The 24,783-nt window shown below is 33.1% G+C and overlaps 1 protein-coding gene and 1 pseudogene across 1 annotated transcript; both read right to left on the reverse strand.

Annotated features, from left to right (window-relative positions):
- Positions 1-779: 779 nt before the first annotated feature.
- On the reverse strand, positions 780-2,091 carry LOC145576442 (NDR1/HIN1-like protein 6 pseudogene; annotated as a pseudogene).
- Positions 2,092-11,678: 9,587 nt separating this feature from the next.
- Positions 11,679-16,352, reverse strand: LOC145576443 (uncharacterized). Its single transcript, XM_081634205.1, has 4 exons — positions 16,157-16,352; positions 15,472-15,629; positions 14,830-14,896; positions 11,679-12,142 (listed from the first exon to the last, which is right to left on the reverse strand). Exons 1-4 carry the CDS (start codon positions 16,286-16,288, stop codon positions 12,044-12,046), a joined length of 456 nt encoding a protein of 151 aa, XP_081490331.1. The 5' UTR covers positions 16,289-16,352; the 3' UTR covers positions 11,679-12,043.
- Between the last annotated feature and the right edge of the window lie 8,431 nt (positions 16,353-24,783).

Genomic DNA, 24,783 nt, shown 5'->3' on the forward strand with positions numbered 1-24,783 from the left:
ATCAAACGCGGTTGCCATGTTGATAGGGCCTTTGACTGACTTAGCTTGACTTGGAGAGTTGAACCTTAGCCTTGGGCTTTACGATTGATTCATTTGTGAACCCGCCCAATTAGAGTAAATTGGACACAAGCACCCAATTCCATGTAGCATTGTAGCCCATGATTTAGCAACTACAGCCAGAAGATTGTTCTTTTTTGTTTCTTATTGGCTGTGAAGAAAGCCAGAAGATTGGCCTTTCTGACTTCGATCCTCTTGTTTACTTGTTGTCGAATTTTTTTTTAAAAAAATAAAAATAAAAAAGGACTAGACTGTATATTTTAATGCTTCTATGTGTGCTCATCAAATTTATTGTTTAAACTTAATTCCTGTACCTTTTTGACCATATTTAAAAACATCAATGTTTAATTTCTTAGGACCTTTATTACCAAATCCTCATATAAGAACAATCAGTCTTAAAAGGAGTATGCAATTTCTTAATAGTAAAACTAGTTATTAACAACGTAACATTATTAATAACCAAAATTTATAATGATTACGTATACAATTTGATCTCTCATTTATTCTTAAACGTGTATTTGTTTTGAACAATTCATGTTGTTGACCTAATCAATTAATACACTTGATAACTGCCTATGGCAATACATGTCAATTCACTTCAGGTACTCAAGAAGTCAAGACGGAGGTGAATTAAATTAGCAGTCATTACAACCTTTTTATTTTTATTTTTATTTATTTATTTATTTATTGTGAATTTTATAAAGCTTCGTGAAAATGTAATAAAGTACACATGTCAGCTTAAATTACTTAATTGATCTAGTTGGAACGTCATATACTCATATGAAAGCAAAAATAAATAAAATCCTACTCGTAATAATAAAATAAATGTACAACATTCTTATTCATTGTATAGTATGTAATATAGCATATCCATCAAAAGTCGATGTAACATGTACATGTAGCTCGCTCATATACAATAATAATCTATATGCCTTGGAAGATCCACAAACAATCCTCCAAATCTTTATTTAAAATATCTAATACTATATAATAAGAAATAGTAAAATAAACCGCAACAAAAAATATATCAAAATCATGTAAAAAATGAGAAATGGAAATGAACAGAATGAATTTCCAAAAAAAGAAAAAAAAAAATCAAAAAATACGTTTGAGTCTAAATTTGCAGCTGCTACTACCAATTCGAATTTCAGCTTGATCAGCTAATTTATCAATACTTAAGTGACACGTAACCCTAAACCTCATTTTCATCAACTTCAACTTTCCCAACTTAATCTTCACAGGAACCTTTGCCCTTAAAACCAAGGGAATATTTCCAGTATCTTGCTGTTGTTGTTGCAATGCAGAGCTTAACCCCGATGCATCGTTAACGGTACCGGATAACGAGACGTCGAGATTGGTGGTGTTACGGTGGCCTTGGTAAAACTTAGGCAAAGACCCTTGACAAAGTTGGGTGTCTTTGTACCAAGCAGTAAGACTAGACCCACCTAGGTAATAAATACCTATGCGTTTGTTAGGGTTGTGAGCGGTAATGTTTACGACGAACGTGGCGGAGATGGAGTTGTTGTTGTTAGGGGAAAATTGTGTGACTTTAAGGGTGTCAATGGAATAATCAGGGATTTTAGGGCGAAATATGAGGAAGAGTATACCTATGGTAGCACCGATAGCGACGATTAGTACAAGTAGTGTACAAAATATGCAACAAAATGCACGGCAGCAACAACTTCTTTTTCTACGTTTGTATGGTGGGGGTGGTATGGGGTAGGCGGGTGGAGGGCCGGCTCGATGTGGTAAAGGAGGGTAGTGTTCGCGACCGGTGCTATCGGACTTGAGTGTGTTGGGTGGGATCAACGGCGCGGATGATGGTGGTGGCGCTTCCACGTCCGGTGCCGGGTGGATCCTTTGGTGATCGGTAGACATCTTGTTTGGGCGGTTGTTTTAAGACTTTTTGAATAAGATAGATGTTTTTGAATGTAATTGTGACTTTTGTTATAAAGAGGGAAATATAAAGGATATTATAGGAGTATAAAAAGTCAGGAATTGGGTACGTTGAAGTTTCGTTTTATTGACTTTGAGTGGTTTAGGTGATTTAATAACGTGTCCCTATGATATACATATACTTGTAATTCTTTTTCCTTTTCATATTTGTAAGAAATTAAGAACTTTTCACTTTTGTGATTTGATAATTGGTTTAATGTGGCAGCTACAATGGTCAAAGATGAGGGGGTAAATTGTTTTTATATCTAATCTTTGTCTAGTTGTCTAATTATTTTTTATGTATTTTGTTGTTGTCAAAGTGAAATGCATTGAATTCATGATAATTTTGATAAAATAATTTGATTGAAGATAATAGAAAGTGAAAAGATAACCAGATTTAGTCATACTCGTATTAATTAATTGTGTTTTGTTGCTTGTGGTAAGGTCCACCAAAGGTTAAAACGTGTACATAATTTTGGAAAGCATATCCTAGTCTCTATTTGGAATTTTAGGATTTAAGATTTGCCATTAATAAACCGACTAAAATCATAAGGCATGACCTCCTACTTATGGTTTTATGCTTTCGGCTATGGTGATGGGCTGATAGCCATATATACTGAATGTAGGCCCTGTCCTTTTGAGCTATTCTGCTCAGCTCTGTTCTGAAATCTGATCAGCTCTGTTCTGTTGAAATCTGCTCTGCTCTAGGAAAGATTTCTAGGAAAGATTTGACACTTTTAGAGAAGATTATTTGACACTTTGAGTACTTTAGGTTAGTTTTTAGGATCAAATGATATCTTAAGCTAAATAAGTTAATGATAGAACCGGTTGGGTTAGCACAATACAAAAAAAATATATAACACAATGCACTTTTGTGTCTATTGGGTGGGCCTAGTCGCGGCCGTATTATTGGGAAACATGATAGTGAACAAATTGTTTTGTTGCTTGTGGTTGCAAACGATTTAGATCTGATGCAGATCGCAGAGCATGCAAGATCATTGTACAGGATCAATATAGGACCGTATGATCCTATTTTTCACTTGGATTATTATTGAATAGTATAGGATTGGACATAATCGTGTATGATTGGTCATGATCGTTTGATCCTACTTTTTACTTTTTAAATCTCTAAGCCAGAAAAATTAATATCCAATTACTTAAACTATAGAATTAAGCATTTTTATAAATTAAAAAAAAATATGTATCTAATTATGTAGCTACCTTTTTATTATTTTCTTTTTATCAATTTTGTAGGATCTTATGATTCTATGATCTGACTTTATTGATTCGATCCTACTCCCTTCATTGATCCAACGTGCACATAAATGTGTGGGCGCTTGCAAGGTCTCCCAGGTAGTAATGTTGTTGATGGATGAAAGGAGAGTATGATAAGGCAAAAGAGATAGAAGTATTAATGGAACTTTTTCCTAACACTTGAACGAAGTAGAGTAAATACTACATAGTGTAATATTGACCCTTCATTTACAATGAATAGATAGGATTGCTCAATTTCTAACTTGTTGAATTACGAATATTTCACAAATCACAACCCTATTAGCTCCAAAGCTTTGTTTTATCATCATACTTATATGTCCTCCATTCAAAATATCAAAAGTTAAACCTTTGAAATCACCAAGTGAATCTTTATAGTAAGATTTATTAACTTATACATTGATTATTAAAAAAGGCAATTGAGGATGCAAAGGGCTCATATTACATTCACATTTCAAACCCAAAGTGTTCTTAAATAAGGAGCGTGGTATATTATATAAACCAATCCAGGGCCTCAATCATAAGCTTACATTTTTTGTTGAGTTGGTCCTTTAATTTAAAAAAAAAACCTATTAAGCTCTGATACCATGTAAGTCTGTGTAATTTTCCATGGTTAGGATATTCTCATTACACAATATATATATGGATTGCAGCCTAATATATGAGAATATAGTATTAACATTAATACACAAAAAATATTAACAAGATATATACGAAAAAATTTATCATATTTTCTATAGAAACCAAAAGTTATAATCCAAAAGGACAACCAATATTTCTCGTTACAAATCCATTAGAAGTATTTGTACTCTATAACGGTCGTGAATCAGACTTGACTCCGGGATGAGAGTACGAGTTTGGCCTAAGAGTATAAATCTGCTTGTAATAAGCAGCATCTACTTGGTTCGAATAACACAATTATTGCAATTTTTTTTACAACAAATAGATTTAAACACATAAAATTTTGTGGTTAAAGTTAGTGTATTAAGAAACGAAGGTAGTAATGTTTTGTGGTCAAGCTGATGAGAGAACCTAAGGGCAACAGATTCATCTACTTCATCCTCTCATAGTCATAATTCCCACATTAAAAGCGACAACCTCAGCCACTACCTTCAGTGGTTATGGGCAGCTATAAACATACTTGGCTCCATAAGGAGGATAGATAAAAGGTAGCAGAAGGCTTGGCAGCAACTTCTTCGCTTGACCGGTAATGGTACTAAGTAAGCTGAAGGGACAGTTCGAGTTGGCGGAGGCAGGAAGCAATCATCGCTGTTAATTGGGACTTCAACGTCTGAAGATGCGTAAATTATCTGATGGTCAGTAGTCATTTTTTGGGTGATTTTGCCAAATTTGGAGCGTTTTGTACGATTTTGGTAGAAGATTTAAAGAGATGTTGTACTTAAACATTCATTTTTTTTGACTTGGTAAGATCTAGGCAATTTATAAACATCTTCCTTAGTCATGTCGAGCAACATCTCTTCATCAGGTTACTTTTGTTTATAATGAAAAAGACATTAATTTCATTTGTCTTATAACCTGATTCAACACCAAACATATTAAGATGATATAAAATTGTTTCGAAAAAATTTGCTTTTGACGAGTTAGATTTGGGTTCTTGGTATTCCTAAATAGTAATGCATTATTTTAAAGACCTACCACGAGACTTAGGACATGTTCTCTTCAACTTATTTATGATATTTATTACTTATTTTTTAATAAATTCATATCAAAATCAGATCATACTAGAAAAATTCAAATGAGACCAGATAAGAACTTTTAATTATCTCTTACTTATAGCTAAATATTGTTAATTGCGTATTTAAAAAAATTATGAAAATTACATATTTGGAAAGTTTATAATGAGATAAATCTAACAAAATCCATTTTGATAATGTTTTTCTTTATAAGTTAGTATTAAAATACGGTCACAGTTTAGTCAAATTATTAAATCTAATCAGATCAAACTAGATCAGAAAAATTCAGATCAAAACATAATAAAATCATACCAAATCTTTTTGTTTCAACTTAAAAAAAAAAAAAAAAAAAAAAAAAAAAAAAAAAAAAAAAAGTCCTAATCTTAGAATTCAAACTCAATCTTAGCTTCATCATCCTTATACTATGATTGCACTGTTTGGGGCATTGTTGTACTTTCTGCCCTACTTTCCAAACCTGGAGTGGCTAGAGGGGTGGATCGAGGGACTCGACCTCTTTCTTCGCGGCATCGTCCCACACAGAAAGAAATGCCCGAATTCGGATTTTCGAAGGACGCGACCCCCACCCACGGGGGGAGCGGTGAGGTTGTTATCAGATATCGTGGGCGGTACAGGAATCGAAATGACTCGTCTAGCTACTTCTATCTACGGGATTGGATCAACGATCTGGCCTGGTTGACCCAATCATGATATTGAAGGATGGGACCTTTTCTCGAAAAACTCCGGATCTCGAAAAAAGCGGAAGAGGGGCCTTTAGTTGGGGTTTGTGACTGTCCAACTATTGTTTCGAACGCCGGACTGCTATACCCTTAGAGCAGAGCGAAGTGGAGTTTGGCCCTCGCCCCCGGAGGATCCAGATAAAGAATGGGGAGTGATAAAGAATATTATACGTAGTAGTTTTGTAAATGATGAAAAGCCGACTTATTCAAAAAGCGTGTTATATTTCTCGTATGGAAGGTAGTATAATATCATGTTCCACGCTACACAATCATGAATATAGAAAATCTTACCTTCTAAGCAACTTGAAATAACTTCTATTTAAATATTGTATGTAGAATAATAAAAACATAGAATACATCAACAGGAATATTAAAATCCAGAAATAGTTTACACACTATAACCAGAAATAGTTTTCGAATCTAATTATATATCTGACGTTTGTGTCATTACGTATTTGTGTGTTATTTTTTGTCTGTTTTCTTAATTTCTGAGGTGCAAATGATGTATATATACCAATTGGTAATTTGTACACCCAAGTGTACCATACGTATGATACACCCAAATTAAAGCGGAAAGAACATAGCAAATAATTATAAAATACATCATTAATTTATAAAATAACATATCACTGAAACATAATAAAGAACACAATATAAAGAACACAATATATTATGAGATACTTATTATCAAAGTAAAATATAATTACAAATTGAGTTTTACCAATAATTTAATGTCAAATCATTTCAAAATATTACATTTAAATCTGAAAATATTCAGATATAAAAAATTTCTCTATCTAAAATTAATTTTTCTATCTAAAATTTCTCTATCATTTCAAAATATTACATTTGAATCAGAACATGATTAATATATATTACCTTAAAGGACATATTATATAAGTAATATTACAATGTTTGTATTGTAAAGAACATATTGATCACACTTAAAAAAAAACATATTTCATTGCAATTAAAAAAATGATAAAAGAACATTCATCAAAATAGGAAGAACGTCATCTTCAACCTTAGAAAATAACACCAAAACATAAAAATTGAAAACAAAAAATATTTGAAAATACCTTTTCTCTCAACAACAAATTTGTCAATTACATCGATCTTTCAATTAAATGATTCATCAAAACGATAAAATCAACTACGAAATAACATTAAATCACTTTAAACTTCAAAATTTACCATAGTCTCTCTCTCTATAAACCCAATTTCTTTCTCTTAACAAAAAAAAAATCAAATTTTGTTTATCAAAAGTAATATGGAATGTTAATAATGAATCAAGGAATAAAAATAACAAAACAATCTTTTAAATCAAGAGGAGAATCGTTTTGATTTTTTATTTTTTTTGCTCTTGTACTTTATTTTGGGAAAAATTACCCTGTCCACGTGGACCAATCAGAGAGGACCACGTGTCAAGCCTAGGGAGGTCCATTTAGGCCAACTGCCAGCTGACACGTGTCATCCTCAGATGCTTCCTGAATTGCGGCCTTCAAGGCCCAATTCCCAAGAGCGCCGCATAAAGATGGGCACCGGCCGTGCCGGCACGCGGTCGGCACGGGCCCAACACGACTCCAGCATGGCACAGCGGCCCACTTGTGGGCCGTGGGCCGTGGGCCGTGCTATGAACAAAAAATTGAAATCCGGCACGGGCACGGTCGTCGGCACGCCGGCACAGCCCGTGCCCAAATAAAACTTAATTAATTAAGTTTATTTATATAAACTTAATTAAATAAGTTAATATAAATAAACTTAATTAAATAAGTTTATATAAATCGATTAATTTATATAAACTTATTTAATTATTATAACACAATAAATCAATTTTTTTTATATATATATATACATATATATATATATATATTTTTTTAAATAAAAAAAAAAGTGGCACGGGTTGGCCCACGGCCCGGCACGGCACGACTCGCCAGGCACGTGGCCTGGGGTGTGCCAAATTTCGGCACAGCACGGTACGGCCAGCCGCGGAGCCGGCACGACACGCCCACCATCGCGGCACTGCACGGCACGGCCCGTTGCCCATCTTTAGCGTCGCAAAACGGCGCAGCCCACCAAATCTAGGTCAAATGACCTAGAAAGGGCAGGTTCACCAATGACCCTATAAATAGGGAGATATTCCTCAGATTTTGGGGACATCCAATCAATTATTACATCTACCCTACATTCTCTCACATCAGAGAAACACCTGATCTCGAAATCCAAGAAGATCTCATTTCATTTTCCGCACCTTCTCCTACTCGCATTCAAATACTAACTTGATCGTCGGAGGCAGAGCTCCCACCACCCGAAGTCTCCGTTGTTTTGCAGGTACAGGCGCAGTCGGATCAGTCCTCGAGCTGTAACTCTCCCGAGGGACAAAAACACCCGAAACATACTTTGTATTTGTATACAATGTTTTTTCGCGTTTTTATAAGTCATGTATTTTGACCAGGTGTACCATGCTCATGGTACACCTGGGTGAATGATGAAATTTTTAGTATACATTGCGCTATGTTTAGTCCACCCTATATTTTTTTTTTCCAAAAGTCCACCTTATTTAATTACCTAATTACTTAACTCGAAGTATTAGAAAAAAAAAAAATAATAATAAGATGAAATTATACAAAAAGAAAAAAAAAATTAAACTTTTTTTAAAAGTAAAATTAATACATAGATAAAAGATTCATATGACATCTATCAATAATATAAATCAAAACAAATACAATAGAAATTGAATCAAATAATATTCTAATTGGGCAAAACTAAACTTTATCGTTTTATTATATATGATTTTTAGTGCTAATAAATATCTTTAAAACTTTTTTGAATAGTAATAAATATCTACTATTTTGTGAAAACCAATTATGAAAATTACATTCATAGCATCATAAACTAATATATAAAACTAAACTTTTAGCCAGACCATGAAACAACGACACTTGGCGTTCTAACTTTTCGCCAAGTGTCGCGCTGCATTGAAAAGATTTCTACTTCATAGGATAAAAAAAATTAGAAAAATTCTATTTTCAATCAAATTTGGATAGAATTTTAGGATAAAATAGTTAATTTAGAGTTTTATTTTTGATGAAATACCAATATTTCAAAAGTACAAATTGAATTATAATTTTATTCAAAAATTATTTTAGATTATAATTCTCTAAAAAATTCATATAAATTTATTTTTGATATGATAATATTTTTTGAAGCGAAAAAAGTAGTTCAAAACGTAAAAATAATATACTACACAATCTAATATAATTTTATTATTATGTAAACCTATCAATCAAGATTGAGTCATGAGTCATCTCAGATCGGGTCATTTCATGTTACGGGCCAAGAAATGTTCAACCCTTACCCAAAGTTTTGGGTTCGGGTCAACCCAACGGGCTTTGAACATTTTTTTTATTTAATTTATTTTTTTTTGCTAATTTTTAATATTTTTTATGTCATTACATGCCTACTAGATAACAAATCGTCACAAAAGCATATTAATTGCTAACTAATTTTGTATCAATGATATATTTTAAAATTTGATATATAGATTAAAAATTCATCTTAAAAATTAATAAACATCCTGGACATCGTACAGGGCACAAAGCTAGTATATATATATCCAAATCTTTCAATACCTCATTTGATAATGTTTTCATTATGAATTAGCGAATATGTAAAGTCAAAGCTCGGTGAAAATACGCAATTAGCTAGATTAGTTCATATCAGAAAATTTTTTGTTAGATTAGATTTTAAACATATAAAAAGAAAAGCTCACATTCATCTCTATTGGGATTCGTTACTAACCTGTTTTTTTTTTTTTAAACAGTCAGTTCTTTTGTTTAATCTATTAAACTAAACTATCACGTTTAGGAGCTTTATGAATCAATTTACATTCTTTTGAGATTTTAAGCCCAAACACTCCAGCAAGGTTCATCAAGATTCTCAGGAAACCGCTTTTACTGTGCAGCAAAACAAGTATAGCAAGTTATCTTGTTTGTCCTATGAAAATCAACGACATAAATCTCGAAGCCTTGGATGAAAGGGTGGAGAAGGTGGTGTCCAAGATCTTTCCCTCTAAGTTTAGCATGATCTTTCAAGAAATTTCAGCATGATCTCCATGATTTCGTCCCACTTCACATTCTCAGTCTTCCTCATGCCAAAAGGTGTAACGAAGAAAATCTCGTCTCATTGTAAGAAATACTCGTATATTGGAGAAAAAAGAGTTCATTACAGTTACCAAAATAAAAGGGTTGGGACTAAAGAATTTGGAAGCCCTCAATGAGGTGCTGATATTCTAGATTGCCAATCAGAAGAGGAAGAGCCCGAGGTTGATTAATTCTAACCAAATGTTCTTGGGCGTTTAGAGGAATGTGCAAGGTGGCAGTGTAGTCGAATGATAATTGGGAATGGCGTTATGGCGAAATTGTGAAAAGATTGAGAAACACTTGGTTTACTCCAACAAGACCCAATTCAAGTCTACCTTAACCTAGTAAGATAAGGATCAACTGACTACAATTTCCAACCTTATGTCAAATACTCCCTCAAAATTGAGAGACACTAGGTTTACTCCAACAAGATCCAGTTCAAGTCTACCTTAACCTAGTAAGATGAGGATCAATTGACTACCAGTTTCCAACCTTATGTCAAATGTTCCCTCCGTCCCTGTTAAAAATATAATTTCTCCCCAAATGCTAGTCCCTATTTAAAAGCTTCCATTTCTCCTTTCGGTGGGATCTATCATCCACTAACTTATACTTCGTATTTTATTCATTTTTAAGCAACAAAACCCTTGTAACCCCGCCATATCTTCTCAGTCTTTTCCTCCTAAAGACGATAAAATATTTCCACTACTTATTTTATTTTATTTTTTATTTTTTTTATTTTACCCATTTTTAATCAACAATACCCCACCAATATTTATCTTCTCAATGTATGTGCCCAAGGAAAATGAGGCTTTTAAATGGGTACGGAGGGAGTAACAGAACTAGGAACCAATCACTGATATGGAGGTCTTTTGAAAGGAATGTGGAAAAGGTGGAAAAGGTAATCCTCGATACCTACATCAGTGTGGGCAAGAGCCCCTCGGGGGAGTACACCACAAAGTCATGGTAAGCATGGTTGCTCTAGATAGGCAAGTAAGAAGGCAAGCAATTACATAGTATCATACTGGAAGAGATTTTGGGAGCTGAAATAGGCTCCAAAGGTCTGATGTTGGTATGGAAGATTATCAATAATGCAATCCCCTCAAAGGCACAGTTGAGGAAAAGATATATCCTAGTTCATTGGGGCTCTCCGAGAAAACAGAATCATTTATTCAGAGAGTGCTAGGTGACCAAGCATGTTTAGGGATGCAGAGATCTGAGAATTCAAACAGGGAATCTGGAGCTGGTCCAAATTATCACAAGCTACCTAATGAAAAGAGGTCAAAGACGAGAGACATATACTTTTGTCCACATTGTGGAGTTTTTGGTTGCACATGAACGAAATTCTTTAATCAATAGAACCGAAATAGTCTTCTATCATGTTATATCTTACCTTTAGCTAAGTTTGAACACTTTACAAGGCGTTTTTATTGGCGACTGTCATCTGCTAATCACCATGAGAGAGGCTTGATCGGATAAGAGAATTATAGCGGAAGTTTGGTTTAGCTTGTAAAAATCAAATGAAATATGTAACAACAAAGTGGAAAGCTGGAAGTTTGCACCAGAAATAAAAGACAAGAGTGAAGATTTAAACTGACTTTTACTTGATGTCCTGAAGAAACAGAGACCATTTGGCATTTGGTATTCGGAAAGATGGAGAGATATAGATATCTTAAAGACCGACATGAAACAAGAGTCATTATCTCTCCTTTTCTCAAATGTAAAAAAGATCTCTCAGCTGAAGGCAAAAGAGCAATATGCAGGAATCAGCCATCAAAAGGTGGATGAACAAGGCAGAAAAGTGAACCCCCCCTCCCCCCTCCCAACTCCCAAGCAAATCCATCTATGACAATGGCCCTAAATTCAGCCGAATTGAACATCAATAATAAAATATGGAAGCAGATACTCGATTTATTAATCTCTACAGTACATTAACTCAACAAGTTACTCAGTCTGTGCCAGAACTAAACATCAGCAAAGAGCACCAGATATAAGAGCAGACTTCCGGGATCAATTTCAGTGGGCTACCAAGTGCATGCCTGCTTCTTGAGGAAATAAATATTGTCCCCAAAAGGCCAAAAGCATCCCACATAATGACATGAACTTAATTGGTTCGTGATTAAATTGTGGGGTACTCAATTCCACACAGATATTACACAATCAAACCCTCTTCCCATAAGCAAGAGGGCCAAAATTACCAATTTACCTTTTATACATCCTTGTATAGCAATTGGAATTTCGGTATTTTTTCTGGAGGCAAAGGACAGGTCACAATCAGTTTGCCTTTCATTGCTCCTCTATAAATAGCCTGCAAACATATAAAAGAACTTAATTAGAAAAAAACTTTCAAGAAATGTGCTTGATTAAAAAGCAGATACACCAGAATCCAGAGTACAATCAATGGACAGTACACAGTCAAAATATTTAATATATGTGAAAAGGACCTCGATACACAGTACAATAAGTTCCATTACGTTCCGATAAGTTCCCAATACATTCAAACAGGTCAAATTAAGTAGATCAGAATAGCGCATACCCAGAAGGTACTACAAAATTAGTATGACTAGGGCTAATAGCCAAATGGGAAGTGAAAATTTATTATGTCTTGCCAAATGCATAGTTAAAAATAAAATCCGGCAATAATAGGAAATTTGAAGATGCTCCAAAACAACATTTAGGCAAGAAAAGAAAGTCATATTGTATTTTATCCTTTATGATTTAAAATAAATTCATCATCTTTATTGATTTGACAATTATTTGTGAGAAAGGGAAACAGCAGAACCTAAATGGGTGGTTAAAGACATGTAACCATGATATACATTTGATACTGAGAGAGCTAGATGAACTTTGTATTGAAATACTGCTCTTGTACATAGCAATCTTCACTTAAGATAGTACACTTATAGATCTATATGGTTAAATCAAAGGGAGCAGAAAAACAATGGTAATGGGGAAGAACAAAGAAGAGCAGCAAAAGGGGAGAATACTTCTATTGATTAACCAATATAGCAAAAGGGGCTCATGCTAATATCCATTTGGATATTTGGGCGTAATGCTAGAAAGCAAGCCAATATCAATAATAGCTTTCAAATCATACCATTCATTACAAGAGTGATCATCAAGACACTTAGGATTTAGTAATTTATAAGCACACCTTAAAGGAAAAGGGGGATTAAATCTTACAGTAAGCAGCTTATAATGAAAGACCAGGCAATTGTATGCAATATAACATTGGATTCTAGAACATCACAACTCAGAAAACTTCAATATTCTTTCCCTTTGTCACACATAAAACTTAGGACAGGGATAAGATCAGGCTCTAAGAATTTTTTTTGATACATGCCTGTATCGATAAGGACGCAAAATCGGGAGGGGTGGGCTAATAGTGTTTCTGTAGTTTACTATGAAGTCCAGTAGATTAGGGGTCCTTTTTGTTAGTAGCTCCTTTTCATAATTATTGCAAAAACTGCCATATCCAATGTTTTACTCCAGTTCCTGGTAAGTGTCATCTCAAATATTGTCATAGTTCTTTAACATATAGTCCTGGATGAGATAAAATTGGGGTCTGAAAAAAATCTTGGATAGATAACATTCTTTCCTTCCTTCTTCAACAATATGGCCAAAATTTGAAATTCTTCATCAGGTAGTTGTTTCCTTGAGAGTTTTCACCTCAAAAACTAGCTTCAGTGTTGGGAAGTTGGTGAACCAAATTTAACGGTTGTGTAACTTGTGTTTAAAGCCTTATTTTCTCATGTAATCTAGTTGTCTGGTAAATTTTTAATGGTAATCTTGTGCTCCTTTTCAAAAAATTTGCAAAAGTTGCCATAAATTGTCTAACTCCAACCTGTGAATACTGATCTCAATTTTTTTTTTCCCTCCGCCACATATAAGATTCTGGATGGATTAAGATCAGTGTCTGAGCTTGGATAGAAAGCAATTTTATTTTATTCCCTATTCAACAATTTTCTGCCACTTCACTTCATATGATACCCCATTTTCAAACTTTAAATTAGAGGTGCTTTCTTAAGTATTTCAACCTTAGAAAGTCTTCAGGAACAATTCGTAGGTGAACTGGTGAACAAATATGATGGGTGTGTTAGAAGGCTTAATTTCTGTGAAGACCCCAAGATTTTCTCATTTGCAGGAATAGTAGCTCCTTTAAGAAAACACTTGTCAAAGTGCTGTACTCATTTTTTCAGCAGATATATTTTCGAAGTGTTGGTCTCATCTGTCGTCACTGGTCAATCAGAGACTACTTAGGAAAGAACTAACTATAAGAAGATATGGAACCTAATCCTATTCCCTCCAAGATGATATTCATGTAATATTGTTAAATGTAACCTAACCCACTCAAATCCAATATAGCACATGCAAGTACGTGTTATGCAATATTTTGATTTAGTATTTTTTGTCAACAAATAACCATATTCGCCTTAATATTATGGACAGCTTTCTACCCTTTTAATTTTTGATAATCTGTTTTTATATATAAGTATATAACATGCACTTTTTTTTTTCCCTCACGATGTTTGGCTACTCACATGCTATTTGTTGTCTTTTGCTTGTTTTCTCCCTAACAGTTCGTTCCTGTTTCTAATTGTGTTACTAAACTGGTCTGTTGTTCTTCTCTGTTTACCAGTAAAACATCTCAATTACAATTTACTAAAAGGTAGCATTAGCTAAGAACCAACTAGCTTATAGCATATTCGGAGATTTCCTGCACTGAGTTTGTACCAACTGATGTCATCAGCTATCAATTCCTTCCCCTCTCTAGACCAAAGCTAAGTATTCATGTAGCTGACAGTCAGATACCACCAGTATCTTAAATGGAACAGTTTGATCAATCTACTTGAAGAACATGCAAACTATACATAAAAAGTTGTCTCACTTAATGAGTGTTACTTTCCCCAGCTAAAATCTGGCATAGTAGTATGATAGATTTGCAAAATCCAAGTAACATAACAATGAGTCAAAAGTATTCCAGTTGTCACTAACCTCGACGACATCAATAAAATCTTGTTTTTTGTGAAATGCTCCTATCCATTTAGTGTGATCTGCAGTCCTGTTTCAACATAATGAAGAAACCTCAATCTTACAACTAATTAGGTGAACCAGATCCACCTTTGTCTCGCATAACTCCTACACAAATAGAGCAATACGGAGAAAAGGTGATATAGAGAGCACAGCCTAAACACAGTTGTGTATTTAATCTAAGGGTTTAATGAAGATCAGACCTAACTGAACTATCCTTCAGCTAAATCCAAAGCTCAAATGCATTTTCAGAGATATTCCAGGTTGAGTAAACAATTCCAGAGAAACAGTAGAGATTCATGAAAGGCATCAACTATACACAACTAATTAACTGCAAGTCTGCAACTGTGATTTCAGAAGAAAAGATATGCGGAAGTGGGCAATTTGAGATATCATTCATGAATCATGACCCCAGGTAATACACACAGTGTAATCATAATCAATCAGCAAACGTATTATCCGTCAAAACCAAATCAAGAAAAGGATTTGACAACATAATCAAAGTAACTAAGCCAAAAAATAACATGAAATGACAAGAAATGCCAACAGCTAATTGGAAAAAATAATAATATGAACAACAAACATTCTTAGACAAATTAAGCATACCCAGAATCCATCTTCATATGGTGTGCATTAAAGAAAAAGATAGTTGAAGGTATTAGTGTGATGTCAAAGTACTTGACATACACCTGCACATCCTCTGAATCAATATCAACCAATGCAATACTAGCAAATTTGGAGACATCATGAGACGATTTCGCCAACTGCATCAAGAAAGACATAAACAATATCCATCAAATTAACCAAACTAATGTCTAAAAGTAATCAAAGCCATTTGCAATTGAGCATTATATGGTTATAATCAAACACCCCAACTTTATCAATTTGACAATTACAGTAGACTAGCTCCCCTAAAGCATCTCGGAAGGAATAATATTACACTCGAGTGTATAATAGACACATGTAGCGATCCCTAGAAAATAACAAACAAATATATAAACAGCCCTTTGAATAATCAAAGATCATCATCTTTTTCCAACAATAAATTTCTATAAAATAATACCCAGAATCAAACTGGCAATCAGGATAAAAAATAAAAAAATAAAAAAAAAAAAAAAAAGAAAAAAAAGGGAAATCAAAAAGGGTTTGAACATTAATTGTCTAAAATTGAAAAAAAATCAAATATAGAAATGCAAGCAATCATGGTAAAATACTGTTCCTTGAGAAATTGTAGTTACAGCAATAAATTAAGCAATGAAATTAATGAAAATAAAGGGTGGGGAGAGAATACGATGTCGTCGAGATGGAGGCAAGCGGGGTCGGAAGAACGGCCGAAGCGGAGGACGAGAAGTTTGTCGATGGTATCTCTGATAATGGAGTCCACCTCCTTCTTCTTCGTTAGCGTATTTACCACGTAACTCATCTTTCTATTTTGTCTCCCACTTTCAAGCGTTACTCAGGAACATCGCGGGATGGATGCTCATTTACTTTCAAGGGAGGACTTTTTATTGAGGAGATCAACTAAAGGGTCAAAACCTCAACTGACCGACTCTATCCAAATCAACTTTTAAAAATATCCAATTCAGATTCTGACTCATATGGATTTAATTTAATAATAAAATATAACTTAAGTTTGAAATTAGACTCAATCCAATCCAATCTCATCAAGTCCGATCTGAACACTTGAATTGACACCCCTAATTCCAACAAAATATGTTAATCTATTAGTTAGACACTGGTTAGTATGATGATTGCAGTGTCGATCTTGAGCTATGTTTTGAAGGGCAATCGTCCTAGGTCCCAAATTAGGAGGGCTCCAAAATGTCATATGTAAATACCTATAGTGTTTAGAATTACTTCGTAACATATAACTAATATATTCTTACAAAAAGTACAACAAATACAAGTGTTTTTATGTTTTTTAAGTCTAAATTGGAAAGTAGAATATATAGTTTAATGCTCGATGATTTATTGTTTCTAAAACCCAACTATTTGATTTTGTCTAGTTCCAATGTTCATGTTTCCTTAGTTCTCATGCAATCAAAGTACTAAGCAATTTCAAATCCGTTTTAGTCATATATGGAGTGAAATTCTTTTCTTCTTCGAGTAAAGTTTCCTATGTTAGCCCAATGGCCAATGTCTTACTCTTCATGTGATGAATAATGTTATTTAGCCCTTGGACGAATTGATGTAGTGCAATTTTATGATTATAATAGTGTAGATGTAGGTAATAAGTGGATGATCAATTAGCTTAGTTAGCTAAACTCTTTAAGGGTGATACTTAGGACATAGATCAAATTACTTTCTACAGCAAAAATTTGTAGGTGATTAATCAAATAACTAAAAAATGTTATAGGAATTGACTATAATTTGAGTAACGAAAGTTTTTTTTTTTTTTTTTAATAAAATATGGGCCCTTTAATATTGGCTCACCTGGACCTAAAAAATGTCAAGATCACGCTTGGATGCTTAGTCATCAACATTGGAGATTATTCCTCCATTGAAACTTTCACCGACAGTCTGACACCACCAATTCCACCATTTTCGACACCATCTACATTGCCTCCACCTTTCATCGACACCATATTCTTCATCTCCTCGATCCACCTTCCACCGACGACATCATAGCAATTTCGTCGCCAAATTAACCAAAATCCTTATGATAAAAGGATGAAATTAGCCAAATTTGTGAATACTTATGAAAAGTTTACAATACAAATTTTTTATACTAATTTCTAAATTTCTCAAAAAAAAAATGTAGTAGAGAAGTAAAATGGATTAGTTAAAATCAAAGGTCAAGATTAATTGCTTCGGACAAGTCCCTAATATAAAAAGATAGTATAAATATAGAGTTCTTTCAAAAAAAAAAAAAAAAAAAAAAAAAAAGTATAAATATAGAGTACTTAATCTCATTGGTTCGTTATTACACAACCCTAAAAACAGTGTACTTAATCTCATTGGTTCGTTGTTACACAACCTTTATTATATTCGGTTACTTTTGCATGTCCTCGGTTTACAATAATTTTATTGTATATCGAACAATTTGCGGAAAGTAACCCTTTTTTCTTACAAAAGTGACCCTTTTTTCTTTGTCAAGTGACCCTTTTTTTCACAAAAATGAACCTTTTTTACAAAAGTGACCCTTTTTTGTCACAAAAGTGACCCTTTTTTTCACAAAAGTGACCCATATTTTACAAAAACGCAGTACTGTCCGCCGACCTTCAAAAAAAAAAATGGGTTACAAAATTCAGAAAATATACCTTCAACTTTTTCGTTTGAACTAGTAGTATGAGGAGCAATTATCTCCTTCTTAAAAAGCTTCACATTCGCCATTATATTCGAAAACTAAAATCAAAATCGAATTTACATGAACATACCTTAAAATAACCAAAAATATAAAAAAATAGATGAACATACATACCTCAAAATTGGATGTAAAAGAAGAATTAACAAAAGAAATTACAAAATTAAGTTGAAAACCAAGATTAGATAGAAAAACGAGAGTGAAATTGAAGAACCAAGGAGATAGAAACTAGAAAGAGGGGTAAAGAAGAGGAGAGAGAAAAAGAAGAGCAGAGGAAATAGAAAAAACAGAAGAAGAAAAAAGGCAGGAGAGAGAAAATATGAGAGTGAAATTTCACATGTGTAATTGGGCCATAAGTCCATAACCACTGCCATTCAATAACTTATTGTAAACCCGCTTTTTTTAAACTTTTTTTATTTTACTTACAATTTATTTGAATAATTTAGATAGTAAAGGGTAGTATTTTCTTGTTCAAAAAAAAAAAAAAAAAAAAAAAAAAAAAAAAAAAAAAAAAAAAAAGATATTTTCCTAATTGATCTCATTAGTTAGACATTAATGATTTTTCTATTTACCGCTTTAATGCCATATACATACACATTATCAAATTACACCCTAGCTATACTATCAATTTTGTCAATTATTTTTTTTTTTTTATTTTTTATTTTAAAACAACCCTGGTTTAATTTATTATGTTTATAGTAAATTGATTTATCTTTATAAGGTTTAGGAAAGTCACATGTATAGTTTTATACGGTTTAGGTTACCTTTTGTAAACTATAAATATTAGCCAAATTCATCCATACATGTCAAGCAATTATATATCTCATTAATATTTTACAAAAGGATAAAATGGCCGATGACTTTCTTGAAATGCTATTACAATGGCCGAAATCTTCATTGTCGATCTCATTACCGGCAACCCAAGTGAAAGGCAAAGAGTTGAAATCACCACATCAAAATCTCAAACAACCTTTGTCATCACCACAAAAACCTTCCATGGAAGACTCGTTATATTGCAAGAAGTTGGAAAATACAAAACGTAAGTTGGAACAAGGGTACAAGAACTTCGAAAATGGAAGGAAGAAGATATGTTTGATTAGTTTGAGTGATCTCCCTCCACTACCTACAAGCCGAAGAAAGCAAAACAAGTTTAAAGAAACAAGCTTGAGAAATCGTAAAGCGTTAAGAGAGGTCAATAAGATAACTACTCGTCAAATTCTTGGTTGTTAAACAAGCAATGTACTAGTAGTACGGTACAACAAGAGAGAGAGCGAGATTACGGTATCGGGCTACCGGCAACGAATTCAAAGATCAAGATTAAGTTACGAGAACAAGTGAAGAATTAAAGATGTATCATCATCAAAATTAGTTTCTTCTACTAGAATTGAGGTCGATGAAAGATAGAATAGTGGTTAATAATGGATGTATAGAATGTCGTTTAATTTGGTTTTATGTACTACTTCTTTATGTTGAAAGAGATTTTTGCTGTTTTTTGTATTATTATTATTATTATTATTAAATGCTAACATGTATTTTGTAATATAAATAAAAGTACAATAAGTTTGTGTAAAACGGTCAATTTAAGAGTAACTTCAACTATTTTTATGGTAATGATAATTTTAACATCTTAAAGGCTAACTTTAATTTTAATTTTTAAGATAAAATTTATTGTTAGAAAAATAATAACTTTTGTAGTATAAAGGGTAACTTTAAATATTTTAAGATAACTTTAACCTGTCTTACCATAAATGTAGTCTCTTAATATGCCTAGAATTAGATATATACACCCGGGTGCACCGTACACTCAAAATAATTTTTGCTCTCATTTGATGATTAAATAAAAAACAATCATCAACATAAGAACAAAATACTCATGAGTATACATGGATATACGGTACACCCAGATATATATAACAATTTCTCAAATATGCCGGCATTTGCACCATCATCATATGTGTCAACTCTGGAAGTGCCTTTGAATATGTTTCGTTTGCATGTGGTAAATCTTTTTTTTTTTTTTTCCTCTGTCTATTTGTGTTGGTCAATAGTTTAGACTTTTTCCAAGTAGCAAAACCTTCTCTAATGCATATTAATGAAATATGTCATTTTTTTATGACATAATTCCATTGTCTAATGTATGGGCATTTAAGTCGACAGAAAATTATTAAGTTCGTTTTGCTAGCTAAAATGGTTAGCAAACCTGCATTTAAGGCTTGCAGCTCTCGAGTATTGAGCACACTGGATGCTCATATTTCTTAACCCAGTTTTTTTTTGCTCACCTGAATCAGCTGAAAGTTGAGACTAAGGGGCATTTGATCTCGATAATGCCCCAATTTCTCATATTGAGACATTTTGGTAAATAAACAAACAATTTTATTCAATTGTGGAGTCCACAATAATGAAAAAGTTGTTAATTTATTTACGAAAATACCCCATAAGAACCAAATTTCGTTTCTCAATACATATGAGAAACAGGGAATTTCCCTTTGATCTCATTACTACACTAAGCTTGACATGGATCCAACCATTGTTTGTGTCGTATGTGTATTGCCTTTTATGATATTTTGATGTCATGCATAAAATTGTGCAAGTTTACTTATTGTGAATTGTGATACTTTGATCTGATCAAATTGCATTGAGCCACAAGAATTTGGTTGTTTTAGTAGATAATAAGGTACATGTCGATTTTCTTTCAAAAAAAGGTACATGTCAATTTTGTCACGTATGATGTGATTGATGCCCCTTGAATTATTGTTATCCAATATAAATTTGCTTGATTCCTTTTCCTTTTCATTTGTTATCAATGGGATGCCTAACTTTCTCATAGTGATTTGTTTCTCATATGATATTTTCGTAAATAAAACAACAATTTTAGTCAACTTTATTCAATTGTGGAGCGTACAATAATGAAAAAGTTGTTAATTTATTCACGAAAATGCTCCCATGAAAAACAAATTTTATTTCTCAATATGAGAAATAGGGAATTTCTCGTTATCAAGTTATCAGTGTTCTTCAATTTTTTTTCAATGATCTATTTGTTCTTTATGTTGAGTAAGATACCATCAAGCTCGTCCTGTGCCAAATCAAAGCATGTATAATAGTTTAAGTCACTGGAAATTGATGAAGAGCTATTTGAATTGCCCTATCTGAAGATATATTAGGTTTAATTTACGCTTGAGCTAGTTGTGAGGCAGTTTCTTCACATTGCGTATCGTACTTTCATCCTAAAGCCAAGATCATATAATTTCACAGATGTACAGTTTTCAGCGCTGTCAGTAGATAATTTGAAGCTAGATTATTAACAAATATTCGGCTTGATAAGTCCTAGGTTAAGATCTGTAAATAGTATTGTATAAGTGTATAACACTATGCTTCAGTTTATATGATAGTCAAAGAGAAATAATAAAGGGCTTTTTGTCAAAAACTACCTATTAAAAGCTATTTTTAGTGAGAAACTACCGAATAAAAAAAAAAAAATGTTGTAAGAAACTACCTATTAAAAAAAAAATGTTGTAAAAGATTACCCTTTCACCGGATTTTCACTGTTGACTAATTTTTCCGGCGTTGCCACCTACTTGCCAATCACGTGAACTTTTAAAACCTTTATTTTTCCATGCCCCACTAACAATGCCACCTATCATGTGACCGGCCGAGCATTATGGTCAATAGCCTCAACGTCGGAGAAATTAGTCAAAGACGAAAATTCGACGAATAATATCTTTTTTACAACATTATTTGCTTTAATAGTTAGTTTTTTACAACATTTTACTTTTAATAGTAGTTTCTTTCAATATTTTTTTTATTAGGTAGTTTCTCACAAAAAATTGCTTTTACAAGGTAGTTTCTGACAAAACACTCAATAATAAATGAGATCAGATAATTCTTGCTGAGGGATAAATTCTTGCCGAGGGAGCCCAGATTAATATCTGATATTAACATTCCAGTTTATCTCCTCTCACAACTTTATGCATTGATTTTTGTGCCATTTTAATATTTCACTTTTTTATTTATAAAACAAAAGAAAAATATTATTATGTGCGTGGAGACATATTTACAGAAATATCTTAGAGATAAATTTGAATTTTCCATTCTTGCCGCCTAAACCAATCTATACAACTTCAAATCGTCATGTTAACTAAGAGAACTATATTCATCGTGTGAAGTTCATGGAGAAATACAATGCTAAGATCTTTTAATTTAATTTTATCATCAGCAGTCTGCATTCACCTAAATAAAACTTGAACCAGCAGGTTATGTCTCTTACTTGGTGCAATGATTGTACACCAATCTAGGTCATTTTTTCAGCTGTTTTGGACTTGCTATGGAATCACAAGAGCTTGCACTGCGTTTATTTTTCCATTGTCTTATACCAACCTTCATGCATTTTATCTCCTTTAACAATTCTTCGTTACGCGATAAAAGGGTGTGAGGTATAAATTTCGATTCAAGCTTAAAAGTGGCAATACAACTTGTAACTTCTCGAAAGCTTCAATCTGTAAACCAAAAGATCAAATTTATATGATAGTCAAAGAGAAATAATAAACGATGTAGAAATTAATTGAAGTTTACCTCAAGTGAAGTTCCTTAGCTTCATTCCTTCTTTGATCTCATTCACTTTCTTATTGGACAAGTCCAAGTGCTCTTCTAGCAACATCTTTGAATAAATGAGTTAACAACACCTGTTACGTTTGTTCATCATTGTGATAACTAAAACAAGTTGTTAGTTGAGACAAACACTACAAGAGAGAGGGTTGAATTGTATGTGAGTTCCTAATGACTACTTTTGCGAAATATTAAACTGAATGTAAAGGAACTTGCAATACACACAATATTTTACGAGGAAACCTTCCAGGGCCCAACTGGATATAAAACCTCGACCCTCTAAGGGATTTCCAAAACCAAACCAATCCACTATAATAGGGAAAACACACAAGTTACAACCTATTATACTCAGACCTTTACTCACAAGTTCCAGACTGAACTTGCTACACAGTAGGACCCTATCCTACCCAACCTATGTCCCTGACTTAGATTCACTCGTACTCCCCGAGCACTCTAATTCTCAGCTTCACCTTGAAGCCTACAACACTGTATGCAAAGATGTAATTCACACACACACACACACACACACACACACACACACACACACACACACACACACACACACCCAGTAACCCAACCAATACAATGATTTGACTCTAGTATACGAAAGGTAAGATACACATGAAATCCGAAGCTAATATGACAAAGTATGAACTTGGCAAACTTACACTTTTAAGCACTCTTAGAATTCTTCACGCATAAACCCATAGAAAATTATGAAATGTGATCACTACAATTTATATAAGACTAGCTCATATAGAAAGTAGGGTTTTTAAAAGATATTATCTTATTTTACCAAAATCACAAAACACGGTTTTAATGTAAATCTTTTTAGAAGAAAATCATTTTAGGAAAACTTAACAAAGATAAATTATGAAAAGAATATTATCTTTTAGAAATCCGGATTTTTCAAAATAAAATCTTCTTAGAAAATCTTTTCATAAAAACTTATCTTTTTAAAACTTTCCTTATTTTAAGCTTGCCAAGCCTTTTGTCACGTTTCTAATAAATCTCATATCTAAACTTACCAATCATATTTACAGCAATAAATAAAAGTATGAACTTATTAAAAACTGAATTGCTTCGTCAAATACTGCATTCCAGGTTACTTGGGCTTCACGCAGTTCAGGACTAAGTTCCTGCTGTCTCTTCACTTCCAGTTCTCAACTGGAACTTCGCAGGCCAAGTTTCTGTGAAACTTGTCGTCTTCAACGCAGACCAAGTTGAGCTCCTCAATCTTGCTGTCTTCAAGTTTCTATTAGAGAACTCAGTTAGTTCCTGGTTGGAACTCTTCTCCTATCTTCTTTAACTTTCCTTGAGATTTCTATAAGTCTTCATAGCTAGGTTACTCTTCCACTTCCAAAGTCAACTTCACCTGTTCTAATCACAACACTTAGAGAACTCTTATTAGTTGAAGTTTGCTAGTTTATATTCATCATCATCAAAACCTTTAAGCTTCAACAATTTCCCCTTTTTGATGATGACAAACTTTAGCAAACTTCTAAGGAAAGTTAAATCATATAGAAGGACATATTTTTGTATTTTTGATTTAGTGACAGAAAAATAACACAAGCATAAATCAAATAAACACAAGCAGAAATAAAAAACAAACAAAACATAAAAAACAGAACAGAAACAGAATAAAACAAAACTTAAGCTATAAAACTAAATAAAAGCATAGCATCAGAGAAACTTCTGATACTCTATCGACCGGAACCTAGAAAAACTTTAGCCTTCAAGTTTTCCTTTTCATTTCCCCCTTTTGGCATTATCAAAAAGTCCTGCACTTCAAGTTATTAAGCAAATAGCCACAGCCTTACAAGCAATTCATCGAGGGTGGGAAACTGAAGGCAGCACTACTAAACCCCCTTCATTTAGTTCCACTTTCCTGCACATGCTTTCATAACATACAAAACAAACATGTATATGCAAAGTTCCAAATATTCATTTAAAAACCCAAAAGATAATCCTGCTTAATTCGATTATAAGCCAAAATGGTTCAAATTTTCATA

This window comes from Chenopodium album, chromosome 13 (assembly GCF_948465745.1).
Source record: "Chenopodium album chromosome 13, dcCheAlbu1.1, whole genome shotgun sequence".
NCBI classification, from domain to species: domain Eukaryota; kingdom Viridiplantae; phylum Streptophyta; class Magnoliopsida; order Caryophyllales; family Amaranthaceae; genus Chenopodium; species Chenopodium album.